Raw genomic sequence first — 17,806 nt, 5'->3', positions numbered from 1 at the left:
TTTAAGCTGCTTTACAAGCTCCTGAAGTCTCTCTTTATTCTGCTCCCATTATCATTAGAAAAATATCCCCAAATGTATCTGGAAAAATAACAAATGAGCAATTTCTCAAACTGAGTATCCTTTATAAATAATAACGCTTTAATATAGGCATTCTCTAAATCATTAATGTTTTTTTTCACATGACTCCTAAAATGAAAATGTGTGTCTGGATTGTCATCTGTGTCTTACGAACAGCACTTTACTTAATCCTTCTCCCAAAAGACTCAGTTAAAAACATCCAAATACCTCCATACTGCTCGTCCATATTATAAGCTTGTTTTTAGCATTAGCTAACATGCTACAGGAAACACTCGGTGTAAAACTCAAGCACCTTGTGTAGACGTAGACACTGCCGGCATATCAACATACATTTCTATGAATGACGATAAATGACTTATCTAAAATAAATGTATAAATAAATGTTTGGATAAATATCAATATGTCAAAATGTCAAAATAAATAAATGACTTCTGATTTAATTTTTGTCAAAGAATGGAGCTATTTTAAGTATAAATACACATTGTGTCATTTATATATCTTGACATATATTTATAATTTTATACATTTTGTCTTTTATTTATTTAGGTATTAATACATTTTGACATTTTGTCATTTTTACATTTCCATATGTAAATTAAGTGGGCGGGTCGAAAATCAGTCTAAGGCAGTGATTGGTTACAGCCTTGGATCAACTACCACTGCCTTGAGAGCATCACACGTTTATCTTTGCTTCACGGCTAACTTTGGATAATCCTTAGAAGATGGACCTGTCCATGTTATTGCTCATAATTTATGAGCTGATACAGATGTGAATTAGATAATATCACAGTCCAGTGTGTAATGTATTTAGTTGTGCTGCGTTTATGTGTACATGTCATTTATGGTCCTTCATACATTTCTGCCTGTAACTTTAAAAAGACGAGGATTACTTTGAAAATAATTCAGTTTGAATTATGGTTGAACGACGACTTTCAAGGGCAAGAGGCAAATTTCTGTGCTGGAATGCAAAAGTATTAAACATTCATAAACCGCGTGGTTCCATTAGTGAGTGTTTGTTTTTTGTTGTGTCCTGAACGGGCGCAGATAAAAACGTCTCAACAAGAGAATACTTTCATCTGATCCAGGCTGGTCCACTACTGTAGCCAAGATACACAAAATACTACATTATATAATGATGCAACGTCAGGGTCACTCTTGCAAGCAAGTATGGAGCGTGTTGACTCCACGCCCTCAGACATTCTTCAGTTTGACTCAGTTCAGATGCGGCAGATGAAGTCTTTCCTTTTCCATGCAGATGATAAAATAACTCGGTGAATCATCTACGGATACAAACGCATCTTGAGTGTGTTTTAAAGCGAGTCAGAGGAGAAACCGGACTAGTATTTCCAGCACTGCTCAGACATGAGCGGCTTTACCAAAGTAATTGGCTTAACCCAGTTTGATGCTTCCAGGCCGTGCTTGGATGACTCAGTAGAAGAGACGCAGGTGGATACACGTGTCAGGTGACCGTCACATGACCACCCTCTCTCTGTAGCACTTTCTTGGGGTAATAAGCTCGTAAGAAACAGTTTTCAAGAGTGACCGCAAGTATTTCTGACTTCATTTCCTGTCCCACTCACACACTGATCTCATTCCCACAATCTTACCACATCTGGACACACAACCTCTAGACAGATGTATAGTGAATACACACACACACACACACACACACACACACACACACACACACACACACACACACACACACACAGGAAATAACCATTTGTGTTCTCATGATGTCAGACTCTTGAGATAAAATCAGATGTTTGCTCCCCAGAGTGTTTTTTCTCTTTGTATAAATTGCTTCTGCTGTTATTGCGTTGAGGATATAAGGTCTTGTAATAACGGAAAGATGTATTTTGGATTGTAATGTTGTTTTATACAATTTTATAAATCTAACTTAAAAAAAAAAAGCAGAGAAAATCCATGTCCTGTTGTGTGACAAGAAGTGACTTTGAGCCTTGGCCAAGGTCAATTTGCAAAAAGCTAGTTCTTGTATTCCATGTATAGTGTTTAGAATATAACAATGCAACACCAAGCCCAGTGTGTGTGTGAGTGTGTGTGTGTGTGTATTACCCCGGCATTAAACATGGAAGCAGAGTAGAACCTACAGAGAGAGACTGGAGTTCAATTAAAAGTTGTTAACAATGACAGTGTTATAGCACAACATGCATTTCTCTTCCACCCACTTTATTGCATTAAAAAATGATTTCTTTCCCTCAGTCCTTCAATCCTATGAGGTCATAATCTGATGTGAAAATGCAGCTGTATTACACGTCCACTAATCCCGCTGGTCAGTCTCTCAGTGTTTTACTTGGTCATACGTTATATAACGAAATATTAATTCTAACTGACTAGCTTGGGAACAGGATTAGATAAAAGCGGATAATGTTCAAAAAGACAACGGCACAGAATCCTGCTGTCTTTGGATCAGAGCTCCGAGCCTCGCCTTTTATCTCGCATCTGTATGTTGAGCAACTATAGCTCTACGTTAGGTTTAGATCTGCATCCCTTCGGTTCTGACAGTTGGTGCATGGATGGAGTCGTGTGGGTGACTCTGGGATAAAGCATGTGAAAGAGTAAAATATTCATGCTTTGCCCAAAAATACCACCTGAACAAATGCACCTGAGCTTCAGACTCTTCTGGGGCTTTGAACACAGGGATTTGAACGTTGCATCCAATAATATTAAGAGGCTTCGCTCCGTCACCCCGGGTCATAAATCTGAGGTGACTAGATGGATGAGATGATAGATCATAGGCGTGAGATTCCAAGGATGGAGAGAGAATTCACGTCGTCTCCCTCTCTCGCTCCTTCTCTCTGGTTCCAAAGATAGCTCGATTGCAGTCGCTAGTGAAACGACTGCCATGACTCTCACTCTCACTCACTCTCTCACTCACCTAATGGCTTTATATATATATATATATATAGACGAGCTCAAGACTAGTCGTGATGTAACCTCCTCTAAATGTTCAGGCAGAAACTGTCATATATCTGAACCAAAGTCACAATTTCATCTTTATTTTAAATTGTGAACCGAGTCTAATGTGAGTCTGTGAGATTGTCATCACAAAGATGTGTTACCGGTGTGTGTGGAAATCTTTTGATGCACTTCAAGACTGTGCTTTACAGCAGCACATTCACAGGCTGACTCTGCACTTTTCTCTCTGCGCTCGTAGACATTTATTACACGACAGCGCTCATTACCATGAGGTTATTTATCCTCGACGCTGTTTATACCATGAAAGGAGAAAAATACGAACCTCATAATTTCCACCGCTATGGATTTTGAACTAGTATCTGACCAGCGTAGTAGTTAATGTTGGATTTATTGAGCCATAGCTTTTTGATCGTGAACAAAAGGCTGGATATTCCGTCCAAGTTCCTCATTACCAAGTGCTAACAAGCCCCCATGAGGACATCTACATGCTGAGCACTGGCTGATCCAACGGTCGCTTTTTTTTTTCCTCCTCTCCAACGACTTTATCACAGGGATCTTCAGTGCTGAGGAAACAAGACGCTGGTTGTTCTAAACAATCAAACAGTCGGACGGATTGTTCCGATGAGTAACTGTCGCTCGTAGGTAGAACTGTTTGCGGGTGTGTTGTGTTGCTTTCCCCAATCTTCACAGCACCCTGACATGAATACTAATGTCATCCTATAGCCGTGTTGCTGTGGCTGAAACAAAAGCTTGTGTGTTGTTTGAAATTCCTTCACGTTTGCTTTGATCAAACAGAGAAGTGCAGCTGGTGGTCGAAGTCAATCAGAACAACAGAGGAAATGTAAATAAGTTGAAGAAAAATGCGATTAAATCGTTGTTATTTCAAGGAAAATAGGGATGATGGGTGGACTAAAGGATATTTTGTCGACTGTTAATTGGCACATTGTTGCAGACGTGCAATGGTGGAAGTGTTGAGACACTTATATAGAGACGTGGAACCATTGAAAGGTCAGAATGCCGGAGAAAAACACACAACACAACACACACTAAGGCATGAAGTGGAGCGTGGGTGGAGGAGCTCCGTTGGTGTCGGGACAGTGGTGCATTGTGGCGCCCAGCTGCACACGAGCTCCTCTTCACAAACATTATCACACACTGTCACAAACGATGCTGCCGAGAATAAAACGTCAGTAAAAAACTCACTGATCTCATCTGTGTTTGATATTCTCAGATATATTCGCATCAAATCGGGTGATTTATGAGCAACATTAATGAACTTTTCCTCCTCAAACCTCTCTTCTCATCGTAATGATGTTTTATTTCAAGTCATTTAATGGTCCGTGATGCGAAGCTTTAATCGTCGTTGATAAAAACTATTTTAAATGTTTGACCTTTATGTGATTTAGGGGTGAAAAAATAGAAGCGTTTACATTTTCCCCCCCGAGGACATTTGCAGGTTCAACTGAAGGATACGCACAAATGCACAGATGCTGAATTATTGATGAGTAAGAGGAGGAAAATGGAAACACTCGCTCTGAAGCTTCCTTGCGTTCATCACCTGGCCCTCCACCCCTGGGACGCCCTCGCCTCTCGGCAGCAAACCTCGGACCTGAAGTGATGTTAAACTGCTCTCGCTTCTGTTCCAGGTCGCGAAAGACGTTTCCATTCGTCTCCACAGTCAGCTGGAGAGCGGCGAGAAGAAAAGGACACGTCTGGAGCAGGAGAACGAGGAGCTGAGGGTCCGACTGCAGGACATGGAGGTCACCAAGCAGGTCCTGCAGCAGGAGCTCGATAAGGTAGGATCCTGAATCTGTTGCATAAACTTTGAGAGATCAGGTTGAAGGTCACTTTCCTTTTCTTGAGTGCATGGAAATATGTTTGTATTCGTCTTGAAGTTTGGAGCTCTTTGTTTTTCGGGAAAGCTGTGTTTACTTTCCTTGCTCACTCGGCGAGAACAGGTTTGTGGTGCAGGGCAGGGATGCTGTTTCAAAGCCTGCTCGGCGAAGTGAAAGGACTGAAAGGACTCCTGCCTTTCGTCTACTTTGTCAGTGTTTGATGAGCTAAAGGTCAAAGCCTTGGCTCCGGACCAGGTGCCCCGATGTGGGTCGTGGCTGGTTGCTGTCAACAGATGGACTTCTCCCTCCGGCTCCATTGTTTTCCCTCACAGACTGGAAGTCGTTCAGTGGTCAGGCTTTCATAACACCGGACTGTTTTGCCGTCATCGAACGAGGTTTTAAACGGTGCTGGTTAGTGACTTAGACTCGCTTAATAAGGTCTTGAGCTTAAACACTTTCATCAAGTCCAGTTGCTTTTGTCGTCACGGTTGAAGTCGGACAACACACCCTTTTAAATGTTCCCACCGCTCGCCACGACTATAAACGTATCTGACTCAGTGGAATTGGAGAAGATGCTCTATAATTTGTATCCCAGCTGAAATGTTAAACACCGCACGAGGCAAAACGTGGCAGAAAAACACCATTTCGGCTTCACCAGAATTTCGTTTTCTACCGGATTGAAATCAACATTTCATTCCACTTGACCAGGTCCAATGCAAGCAAGTATTACTACATACTGTACATCTTATCATGAATACCATCATGAACTTGGAGTTTGGATGCTCCTTGAGTTTCTATCAGTTTAAACCTTGTTGACGTCACGTCACATACCGCGAGCCAGCCGAGCAGATGATTTGATATTTCTGATAACTTCTCCAGCTGCGTCCGTCGAGTCGACTCCTCCCGTCCCGGGAGAGAAAGATTCTTGTCGTGGCTGTTATGATTCAGAAGGTTGCGTTCGTGTGCGCTCTCCACCCTGGATTGTCACACCCTTCTCTATCTCACACCTTTGATTTCAAGTGTGGGGGATCGAGAAAAAAAAGAAAACGAGTCATGTGTCAACTTGTGTAGTAGAGATAAGGTGGAAGAACATAATCATTTAAACACATGACAACCTATGAGTTCTACAAATATAAACAGGATGCAGCAGAATAAAAACAAGACTGACTTGTGACGTGGATTGTAGATGATTTTATTCGTGAAGCAGATTTTTGTATTTGACTCATCACTCTGGATATAAATCCAACCCTGAATCCTCAACACTGTACAAATGGTTTGAATAAAAAGACACGACGATGCATCAGCATGTTGAGGATATTAATCCAGTTCGTGCATCATCATGCTTTTGTGGTTTGTTGACTCAAGGAGTGAACGGCACTGTTTAGACTTGAAGATTCGACCCAGGTTCTGAACACATTACTCACCCGTGACTCAGTTTGTAATGACGGATCATTAAGTAAAGGGTGATGGTTATAAGTGACACACGTTCTAACACGGGCTAAACATCACCATCTGAAAATCACCTCATAAATCATTTTCCCGGGGATTAATCTTTTTATGTCTGATCCATCTCCCTGTTCCACCTCCTGCTGCTGCCTCTCAGACCTGACGACTGCTGAAGCAGCAAATATTCTCTTATCCAGCAGCAACATATCCTTTGTGTCCATTTTTTTCTCACTTTTTTGCTCTCCGTCTCCACCCACCAGTTAAATCCGTCCTTTAGCGTCTCCATCTTTGTCTCCTCTGCCCCCCTTATCTCTTCGGAGCCATCGATCCAATCCAGCTGTTTGACCTCAAAACGGGGCAAGGTCAAATATGATGGAGGGGCGGTTCCAGTTGCTGAGCCAAAGATGGGTTTTTCTCATTCCAGTTAAGCTGTCCTTGGAATGAGATGGTTTAAGAAACCCCATGGAGGAATCAAACCTGTTTAAGGCATTAATCCAATGTTCTCTTCATCCTTCAGCCTCTACATTTTAACATAAAATATAAACCATACTTTTTATTTATCTTAGTTCCATTCATTGACTGGTGTCGCCGCGGTGACTCGAGAAGAGGGTTGTGCGGCACAAGGACAGGTGACTCTCCTGAACATAAGTCAGTGTAATAAAGTGATGATTCACTTTAATGCACAGTGTGAAGATGTATCGTCCCGTAGTTCATCTGACACACTAGTATCTGGAGGGAACAGCATGTTCTCTGACTTGGACGGCGATGCTACATTTAGATTATTTTTTAACTTCAATTTTTTTTTACGGTGTTGAGAATCTTTTTTTTTATGATCTATAATGTAAGTCGTTGATGTTTCCAGCCAAGGCTCTGCAGCGATGGGGAGGAAATGTATGGTTGGTCGGCCTGAGAGAGTGGCATGCGTGAGGAGAACAGCAGGGAAGATATTATGCAAAAGGAGAACAAAGGACAGCGATGATTCCACAGTGAAAAAAAAAGGATAGAAGGTGAGCAGAGCGGAGAAAAGACGAGAGCAGCACTATGCAGTAACAGTGGGAGAGAGGATCTTGATGATTTACTAGAACATGCATGAAAGAATACAACCTTGTAATATACTTTTATAATCCAACACATGGTCTCAGTCGGGCGGTCTCTCTCAGTATGTGTCTCAATCCCATGACTCCTCTGAAGGTCATACTCAGGGTGTAGCTGCCGGTGTGTGTGTGAGTGTGTGTTCCGTGATTTAGGATCGGTGTGTTGAGAATGATAAGGTCAATGTGTCTGTTCGGCTCAGATGCATATAGAAGGTGATCTCTTTATGTGCCGCTCCTCTATACGTCTCTTCATCTGATTGTTTTATCAACGACGCACTTGACTTTCTGGCTCCTTATATATGTGGAGGACGAGCTGATGGTTACAGAGACCTTATACATCTCAAGATTCTCTTGGGATTAAAGTGGAAGGAAAGGATTCTCAATGTCATCTGTACGTGTCTTGGAGTAACCTCTCTTTAATTTAAAATCAGGTGGCGATAGACCTTTTGCTCCTGATGATAAGATTCCAGGGTTGAGTCAGTACTTGGGTGACTTAGGTCAGTCTGTCAAACTGAGCCTGAGAAACCTGGGTGTTGTATTTGATAAAGACATGTCTCTTGTTCGACACTGAAGAAAACTGACCAGAAACTGTTTCAACTGAGAAAAATCTCTAAATTTATGAAAATGTTGTCACAACTTGATCTGGAGCTTGTAATCCATGCGTTTGTTTCTTCTCGTCTGGACTATTGCAACAGTTTGTTTTCATGTCTTAACAAGAAGGATCTGTCTCGCCTGCAGTTCATACTAAACTCTGCAGCCAGAATTCTGAGCCGCTCTAGTAGAATAACTCAAATTTCTTCAATCCTTCAAACTCTTCACTGGCTTCCAGTTTCTTTCAGGATCAACTTTAAAATTCTGGTTCTTACTTTCAGATCCATTCATGGTCAGACCTTCCATCAGTGATCTGATCCAGACTTACACCCCAGCTTGGGCTCTGAGGTCTGTGGATCAGAATCTACTGATGGTTCCTGAACACGGCTCAGGACCAGAGGAGAGAAATCTTTTCAGACTGTTGCTCCTAAGCTTTGGAACGATCTTCTCTCTCTTTGCGCTTGATGATCTACTGACTCCTTTAAGAAACATCTTAAGACGTTTTTTATTTGTTCAGGCTTTTCCTTGATTTTTTGGAACTCCTGTTGTGTTATCAGTTTTATCTTGACCTTTAAAATATATCCTTTATTGAGTTTTGATTGTTTAAGCGCTTTGTGACCCTGGTCTGGAAAAGCACTATATAAATAAATATTATTACTTACTTACTTTTCCCTTCTGACCTTTTAGGAAAACGTAAATATCATCTTTACTGTTGCTGCTCACACTATAGACACTGATTCAACTGGTGTCTGCTGCTCTCACTCGAAACCGAACCAGACAATGAAGCTCCATGACATTGTTGTGTCTATCTGAGACCTTGAAGTCAAACGAAACATCAGCTGCATGCACTTGAAAACATTCTTGACTCGTGCCATGTGACACGCCCGCCCTCACACACCACCGCTGTCAACCATCGGTCGCGTCGGGATCAGTTTACGTAGTTATTTTTATACGCTTTTATAATGTCACAAACTATGATTAAGTATTGTTTATTTATTCTCCTTGATGCCGTCGACGTTCAGGAAGTGCCTCCTATTGTTCTGTGACATAATCACAGCGTTCTCGGGTGTTTGGAACAACCAGCAGGACCATCTTGAAAATAGTGTCTGGAGAATCTTTCATCTCGACGTGCAATCTGTTGCAGCATCTTCAGGGGTCGAAGGTCGACGATAGCAGAATCGTGCCGGAGGCGACTCTGACGGCTCGTTCGCTAACGACGTCTCCTTCGACCCAGTTTCTCTCGCCGCACACGACTCGGTCACAAACTCCTCGTTCATTTGTCGACTCGAGGACGTGGTTGGAAGACGTGTTTCTTTTTCCCGCTCGTGTTTGAGGATTAAATGGGTCGGAGCATCAAAGTAGCTTGTGTGTAAACTTAGCTTCAAACTGGGTCAGAGTGATGGATTAGACTGAAGATCTTTGGAAGAACTCATGATTCTTCTTCTCAGGATCTCCACCTGATCCACCTGGTCCACCGAGACGGCGACGAGTGTTGAAAAGAAATTCGCAAAAATGATTTTACTGCCGTACAGAGACTCACAATACAAAAGTATTTGTATATACAGTATTTGGTATTTAATGTTTTTTTCATTCAAATTTAATTAACAGTTTTTGTTTGTATTTTTCCCACAGTAACATTTAAATTTAAATAATGTATTTAATAATAATGTAAATTAAACGACATGCTTTTGCCATTTTCACACTCATAACCTACCAAAATATCCACTCTCGTATATTCACATAAAATACTCGCGTATCTTTATATTATTTATATAATTTCAAATAATTGGATTGAAATTTAAAAAGATTTGTTGTAGTTAAAAAATAATACTTTTATACATTTATGATCTAACAAAACAAAAATGTTTATTTGTAGTTTACGATGGTGAACAAAAAAAATACTATTTGCTCAAAATTGGGAGTCGATAAAGACGCACACATTATTAATGACGGAACGTTTTTTATTTATTTAACACAGTATAAACTCCCTGGAGAGAAAATGTCTGAGGTTTATTTGGGTGTCATTTGGAAGATTGTTCTGCCCAAGAAAATGTCTGATGTTCCTCTTGAAATCTAGAAGGTTATTAAAGTTTGTTTGTACTTTGCTTAAGGTGATGATTAGAGGAAGTGATGAACATGAGATGAAAAGATGTGCAGAAGTGATGAACATGAGATGAAAAGATGTGCAGAAGTGATGAACATGAGATGAAAAGATGTGCAGAAGTGATGAACATGAGATGAAAAGATGTGCAGAAGTGATGAACATGAGATGAAAAGATCTCTGGAGTGACGATGGAAGTCGTATCTGAAGATTAGACGACGATCAAGAAGAAAGGAGAGATTACGTGATATCGCTGAAGAAGAGATTTACATAATGAAGAGAAATCTAAAGTTATGCTGATAGAAAGAGCGTGATGGGGGGAACGATGGAGGAGGATACAAGAAAAGAGAGACGACTCTTGCTGGAGGCACTTCTGGGTCAGTGGGTGCTTCACCAGGGAGACCTCGACTCTATACCTCGACGTCTATTTTTACCACTCACTTGTGTTGAAGGACTGACCCTCACGATACCCATGTGGCTCCAGGACACATCCTTCACGTCCTTTATGTGCACGAGCCGTGCACGAGCCGTGCACTCACTTTCACACTCGGACGAGCACACTTTGATTTCCACCTGGTTCTGCTTCGGGAAGTCCTGCCGCGCTGGACGACGAGCAGATGGCGAAGATGTTCCTCCTCTCTGGTTGCGGGTCCTTGTGACGGGCTAACGTGACCCGATCCTTCTCCAAAACTCTGGTCGCCCCGAGTACGACGGAGATAAACATTTACTCCAGTATTTACTCCTCAGACAGAAACAGACGCTCGACTTTCCCCGGAGTCGTCGAGCGTCGCTTGTAAAAACATGAGACATTCCTGAGGCACATCGTGTTTGAGGATTAAAATCTAGTTTGGGGAGAGAAGAGGGTTGTTCGTCTGCAACGTTCGTTTACGGCGTCGTAAACAATAACACATCACCAACAAAACACTCCAGATAACAATGATTCACTCCATCTGCCTCCTTTTTTTCCCATCTTTCTGCCACATCGAGGCTTTTATTGACCCATGGAATAAAGAGTTAAAACGGACATAGCAGGAGTCCGTTCCGGTCGCTCCAACACGCCGTCACTTCCGGGTCTTTGTGGAGATAAATGGTCAATGCAGAGTTTCACGGGTCGTTTATTTGCCGCTTCAAGTCAAACCAAATAGAAGCTTTACGATCGATCGGACGCGCTTTCTGCCGGCGACTTTACAATTCAAAACCCCCGGGAGAAACGGTCTCGAACTGTAGAAACATCGCTATATTTAAGGCAAATTTCTGGGCCGAGAGGTCCTCCCCCTATCACCCTATTGGTTCCTTCAAGCTTCCTGTGCCACGATCCCCTGTGGAGATTCCTTCCTAATTTGTTTCCTTTTCTAATCATTCAAATGTTCTTGGGTGGGGGTTTCTGTCTCCTAGCCCCCCCCCCCCTCACGGATGTAAAGGTAAGGTAAGGTAATGTAAAACTTTATTGATCCCTCAGGAGGTCTCCTTCGGGAAATTGTTTTTTCCAACAGCCAGCAATTTTCCATAAACAATACAAAATAATAAATAAAAATAAAATAAGAAGAAGAACATAAAGAGAAAAAGAACAAGATGACACTATCTGAGTCTAAAGATAAAGACAAAGAACATAGGTCAAAGAAAAACAACAAAGACAAAGGATACAAAGACTAACATAGAACAGAACATCCAGATACTTTCACTCCACTCCTGCCCCCGAACTCAGAATTGTACAATTTAATAGCCCGAGGAATGAATGAGTCCCTGAGTCTATTAGTGTTGCACCTGGGTAGGAGCATTCGTGCACTCATTCTGCTTCTCTGCTCACTGATGACAGTGTTCAGAGGATGACTGTCATCATAGAACGAAGCTGCTTCGTTCTTTTGATCCACGACCCAAAGTGTTAAAGGGCAGACAAACAGACGTTTAAATAACCGGTGTCATGTCTCTAATTCTGTTCCAAGCTTGTCTTGAGACAGTGTGTCAGTCTGAGTGAAATGTTGATTGTGAACGTGTATTCAAACGTTTAAGCTCTTAGATGAAGCGAGTAATTTATACTTTATATTTTGATTATCTTTTAGCATTAATTTAAGTATGGCGTATACATATAGTGTATAATATTTTTTAATCTAACAGAGTAGTTGGATGAAACATGACTTTACTTTCGAACACAGCGCCTTCTGAAGTCACTTCAAGGGTTTTTTCACGAACTCTTTCCCTCGGACCTCACAGGAGAGACGGCGCCGCTGACCCCGACTCACATTTAGCAAAGTGTCGTCGGAATAAAAGCGTCGATTATCGGCTCGACTCGCGCTGAAGGCGGTTACGTCCGGAGCGCCGGTGTGAAGAGGTTCTTGTGGAACGACTCGTAAAAATGTCAGAAATAATTGTGATTGTTTCAGTTTCCAAAGTGCTGGGAGTTGAAAATGTTAGTTATTATTTCAGCTACTTTGGTGAGAACCAGCAGAACACTGGTGAAGTGACGCACAGCGGCTCGTTCTCCGTGAGCCATTAAAAGATTTAAAGCCATTAAGAGCGACTTCAGAGCGGATTATCTAACCTGGTGTCGTGTGTCTGGAGTCGAGACGATCCACACACACCTTGCTTTACACTGCATCCTGTTCTTCATGTCGGTCTGAGCTGATGTGATTCTAGTGTGAGATGAATGGACGAGTCGTCCTCGCCTAATAAATCAATAAAGGACTTTTTACTCATGCAAATTCAGAGTCTAGCGCCGGCTTGTTTGTTGAATTACAAACCAATCATCGCGTTACACACACAAACCAAACATTAAACACAAACGAAAACAACCTTTTTTTTTATCTCATTGCTTGTAGTCGGTTTGTCTTTCTTTCTCTCTTCCTCGTCTTCCATTCTTCCCTTCCTTTCACTCGGTGACATCATCACTGTGCTGCCGGCTCCGGCGCTGGAAGTGTAGACGTGGAAAATAGCAGCAGCTCCCGCTGATGCTGGTCTGGCTGCGTTCGCGGTTGCCATGGCTACACTGGGGGTCTGGTGTCCGTTGCCATGGTTACGCCTGCGGTGTGATGTCCCAGGGCAGCACAGGAGCTGTTCAGACGCTGATTGATCGTAGTCCAGGGTTGTTGGTCTCGAATGGGGAGGTAATTATTTTTTAACACGGGAAACACGTCAAAACATCTTTTTAATTATTTTCATTTGTCTAAATGAGGAGCCGATGATACCAACAGGTTTTAATCAATCATAATTATAAAATGTAAGTCTTGTTGTGTGTGTTGTTGTGATGTGTGACTCTATTGTATCATCAGTGTGTGTGTGTTGTTGTGATGTGTGACTCTATTGTATCATCAGTGTGTGTGTGTTGTTGTGATGTGTGACTCTATTGTATCATCAGTGTGTGTGTTGTTGTGGTGTGTGACTCTATTGTATCATCAGTGTGAGTGTGTTGTTGTGATGTGTGACTCTATTGTATCATCAGTGTGTGTGTTGTTGTTGTGATGTGTGACTCTATTGTATCATCAGTGTGTGTGTTGTTGTGATGTGTGACTCTATTGTATCATCAGTGTGTGTGTTGTTGTGATGTGTGACTCTATTGTATCATCAGTGTGTGTGTTGTTGTGGTGTGTGACTCTATTGTATCATCAGTGTGTGTGTTGTTGTGATGTGTGACTCTATTGTATCATCAGTGTGTGTGTTGTTGTGATGTGTGACTCAATTGTATCATCAGTGTGTGTGTTGTTGTGATGTGTGACTCTATTGTATCATCAGTGTGTGTGTTGTTGTGATGTGTGACTCTATTGTATCATCAGTGTGTGTGTTGTTGTGATGTGTGACTCTATTGTATCATCAGTGTGTGTGTGTTGTTGTGATGTGTGACTCTATTGTATCATCAGTGTGAGTGTGTTGTTGTGATGTGTGACTCTATTGTATCATCAGTGTGTGTGTGTTGTTGTGATGTGTGACTCTATTGTATCATCAGTGTGAGTGTGTTGTTGTGATGTGTGACTCTATTGTATCATCAGTGTGAGTGTGTTGTTGTGATGTGTGACTCTATTGTATCATCAGTGTGTGTGTGTTGTTGTGACTATTGTATCATCAGTGTGTGTGTTGTTGTGATGTGTGACTCTATTGTATCATCAGTGTGTGTTGTTGTGATGTGTGACTCTATTGTATCATCAGTGTGTGTGTGTTGTTGTGATGTGTGACTCTATTGTATCATCAGTGTGTGTGTGTTGTTGTGATGTGTGACTCTATTGTATCATCAGTGTGTGTTTGTACAAAACTCTCTTTTCATTGAAATATTGACATTAGAAAATGATCTTAAGCTCTGCCCACTGAAAACACTTTTGTTTTTCTGGAGATGAAATCTTGTTGACCATAACCACACCCACTCTGCTGTCATTGGTGAAGCGTGGAGGTTTGTCACTGCGCGTTGTCAATCCCGGAAGTCTCCACCTCCAAGGAACTCGTTGTATAAACAAAGCGTGATTACAGCTGGAGGAGGAGTGAAGCCATTATTACATCATAATGGACTCTTGTAACCTCTTGTTCGCCCAGATTTCAGAGCAACTTTTTAAAGTAATAAGAGTAAAACATGGTCATGATGAGGAACTTACTGTATCTTGGGGAAAAGATTCAACATTTGAAACATGTTTGTGAGTCTGGAGAGTTTTCACATCAGTTAATCTTTTAAAAAATATCTATAATCTTCTTCCATGTCCCTGGATGGGATGTAAACGTAAAGGTTGGTCAAAAACAAAACCTCGGTCTTGTTCATGCAGGTTCTGATGGAACTCATCATCAAGTTACGTCAAAGACTCGGACCTTCAGTCTTTTCTCATGAATGTAGCATCACAGCAGCGTTGTGTTGTTGTTGTTGTTGTTCATGATCGTTCATCATATCTTGAGAGCAGTGATAAAACCACAGCACTGACCTTGAGTGACGAGATAAAAGAAATGCTGGTTGTTACGATACAGTGAAGGACGGCTGAAGCGAGTGTATCCACAGGGATTTACATGCAGAACCTGTTCTTCCTGCACGTGTGACACCAGAGTCGTGGCTGCAGGACGGAACCAACAAAGGTGGGCGAAGACAGAGTGTTACGAGCAGAAGTCTTGGGTTGCAGAAGATAAAGTGTCGCTCGTGAATAAGTCGTCACGTGGTCGACGAAGAGGATTCTGGTGAACACATGATGTTCCTTTCTTCACCATCAAAGTACCTTTGGTGTCGTATTTCTGAACCTTTCTGTTTAAAAACCTGCCGACCTCACTTCCTTCTTATATCTTCTGGCCTACTTTCATCACGGACTCCAGACGCTTCCTAAATTTGGACGTCTTACAATATACTTCACCTCGGCGTCGTACAGTATTTGAAGAACGCGCGCTGGAGTTAAACACTGTTGTGAGCCGGTGCCAGAAGAACGGAGGCTTGAACAAAAAAGTCGTTTTGATGGAAAAACTTTATGAAAAACACATCATTAACAAGTAAGTAAGTAAGTAAGTAATATTTATTTATAGAGCGCTTTTCGAGACCAGGGTCACAAAGCGCTTTAACAATCAAAACAATACTCAAAACAGTACATACTTCAAAGATCAAGACAACACCGAGAACAACACAGGAGTTAAGGACAGAATGTTGTAAACTAGTATTGTTGTGTATACTTGTGTATTACATATATCATCGGCTTCTGGTCGCCTCACAGCAAGAAGGTTGCTGGTTCGATTCCAGGCCGAGACAACCTTTCTGTGTGGAGTTCTTATGTTCTCCCCGTGTTATGTGTGTTTACTCCGGGAACTCCGGTTTCCTCCCACAGTCCAAAAACATACAGAGGTTGATTGAGAACTTTGGGGAAATTGTCTAAGTATGAGTGTGTGTGTGAATGGTTGTGTGTCTTTGTGTGTCCTGAGACAGACTGGCGTCCTGTCCAGGGTGTCCCCTGCCTCTCGCCCTATGATACTGGGATAGACTCCAGTCTCCCCGCGACCCCGGGATAAAGCGGTAGACGATGAATGAATCGTGTATATATATTTATTTTCAAGAATTGTTCTAATCATGAAAGTTGTGGAGAAAACATTTAATCATCAAGAAATTCTCTCGGAACTAATAATAAACTCCAAGTCAAAATTAAATCAGTCGTCGAACAACAGTTTATATCTAAACTTGAATCCGTGAAGAAACCTCGTGGTTCTTCTTGTTCCTCATCAACACAATCAAAGCCACACTTGCTCACGGGTTCGTTTCCCAATCCTCGCTTTCCATGTTTGGTTTCCTGCAGGGAAGTGATCCTCGAAGACCAACATGATGAATGCGACGAATCAATCCGTCGTTCATTACACTAATTTATCCGAGAGCAGAGACGCCGTCTGTCGTAAAACCTCGGGCGAGGCGGCGTGTCAATAAGCCGCTTCGTTGAGAGCACATTAAGATCATCCTTCAGGGCTCCATTACCAACGTGTTGAGGAACCAGAGGCTCGTAAGAAACCACGGAAGATCCATAAGTGGCTGGAATCCGCTTTTCCTAGGATTGGTTTTGTAATTAAAATGAGCGATAATGTGGTAGAAATGTTTATTTTCTTAGAGATTTTTAATGATATGATCCTTCGGCGGTGAGTCGTTTAGAAGATGTTTTTGGTCGGGTCGTGGGGCGACGATAATAAAGTGACATCTGAGAGATGACAAGCCGAGACCCCCCCGCCCCCCCTGGACGCGAGGTCAGGGATCCGATCAGCGTCGCCTCTGATGATCCGTCACCGTCGGCGATGACAAGCGAGGCCGAGGAAAACCAGGATTCAGAGAAACGTCACTCATCCTTAAAGTCTTGGTCTCGACAGATGCAGGATTTTTCTTCAACACATTCAAGGATTCACCTCATAAAACACACAAACATCCAGTTAAACACAACCGCACACACTTCTCTGAGTGATGCAATTACTGGTCCTTCCAGTCGACACGCTCGACTTGACACTCGCGAGCACGAGTCAAAATATAACAAGCTGCTTCCTCTCACATGTGTGTGTGAGTGTGTGTGACATGTGTGTGTGAGTGTGTGTGACATGTGTGGAAGCCGAGCCGACAACATATCTGCCCTCGTTAGAGCCGCGATCCTGACGAGGCCGACTATCCATGACATCCACCTTCTTTTTTTTTTTTAATTACATTTTTTTTCCCCCTACATTCTCACTTCGTTCTGTAATTTGCACTCATGGTTCCTGGGCGCCATGGCAACCGACGATACATGCGGTCGCCATGGCGACATATTGCCGTGCGATCGTCGAGTCATTTAGCCGCGGGTGCGGGGGATGGTGAGTTTCCGCATCGTTTGACCGAGACTTCCTGCTCGAGCTGATGTTGAACGTGTAGAATCTGGACTTTTATTTATTGTCAAGCGCCAGGTTGTTGTTGTTGTTGTTATTGCGTTGTTGTTGTGCGTCGCTGAAGACTCGCCGGCAGCAGGACCTGCAGCGGAAACATAAAATGGTTGCTTCTTCCTCTCGGCATTCTTTACCCAGAGTTCCGCCTCGAGCCGGACCGGAAACACACAAACGGGTCTCCCTCACATCCTCGGGTCGGGGCCAAAAACACACACATGTATTAACTGTACACACACACACTCGCTCGTGAATAATGCACGTCGGTATGAAGGGATGGTTTTGTAGTTCAGTCGTGTTGATACGACAGAGGTCACCCACTGACACACTGCCTGCAGACGCACACGCCGAGACAGATTCAACTCTCAGGCTGTCGTTCACCGAAGTGAGCAGGA

At 42.5% G+C, this 17,806-nt stretch overlaps 1 protein-coding gene across 1 annotated transcript in view; it reads left to right on the top strand.

Annotated features, from left to right (window-relative positions):
- The window catches only part of mtcl2 (microtubule crosslinking factor 2), a 44,306-nt gene that overhangs the window by 5,741 nt on the left and 20,759 nt on the right, over window positions 1-17,806 (top strand). The window contains exon 4 of the mRNA XM_087780970.1: window positions 4,665-4,814. Within this exon, the coding sequence (XP_087637096.1) occupies window positions 4,665-4,814 (150 nt within the window). The remainder of the gene's footprint in view (window positions 1-4,664; window positions 4,815-17,806) is intronic.

Source organism: Callionymus lyra, chromosome 19 (genome assembly GCF_982586985.1).
Source record: "Callionymus lyra chromosome 19, fCalLyr1.hap1.1, whole genome shotgun sequence".
In the NCBI taxonomy this organism is placed as follows: domain Eukaryota; kingdom Metazoa; phylum Chordata; class Actinopteri; order Syngnathiformes; family Callionymidae; genus Callionymus; species Callionymus lyra.
The sequence above is the reverse complement of the archived record's forward strand: the minus strand, read 5'-3'. Positions and strand labels throughout refer to the sequence as shown.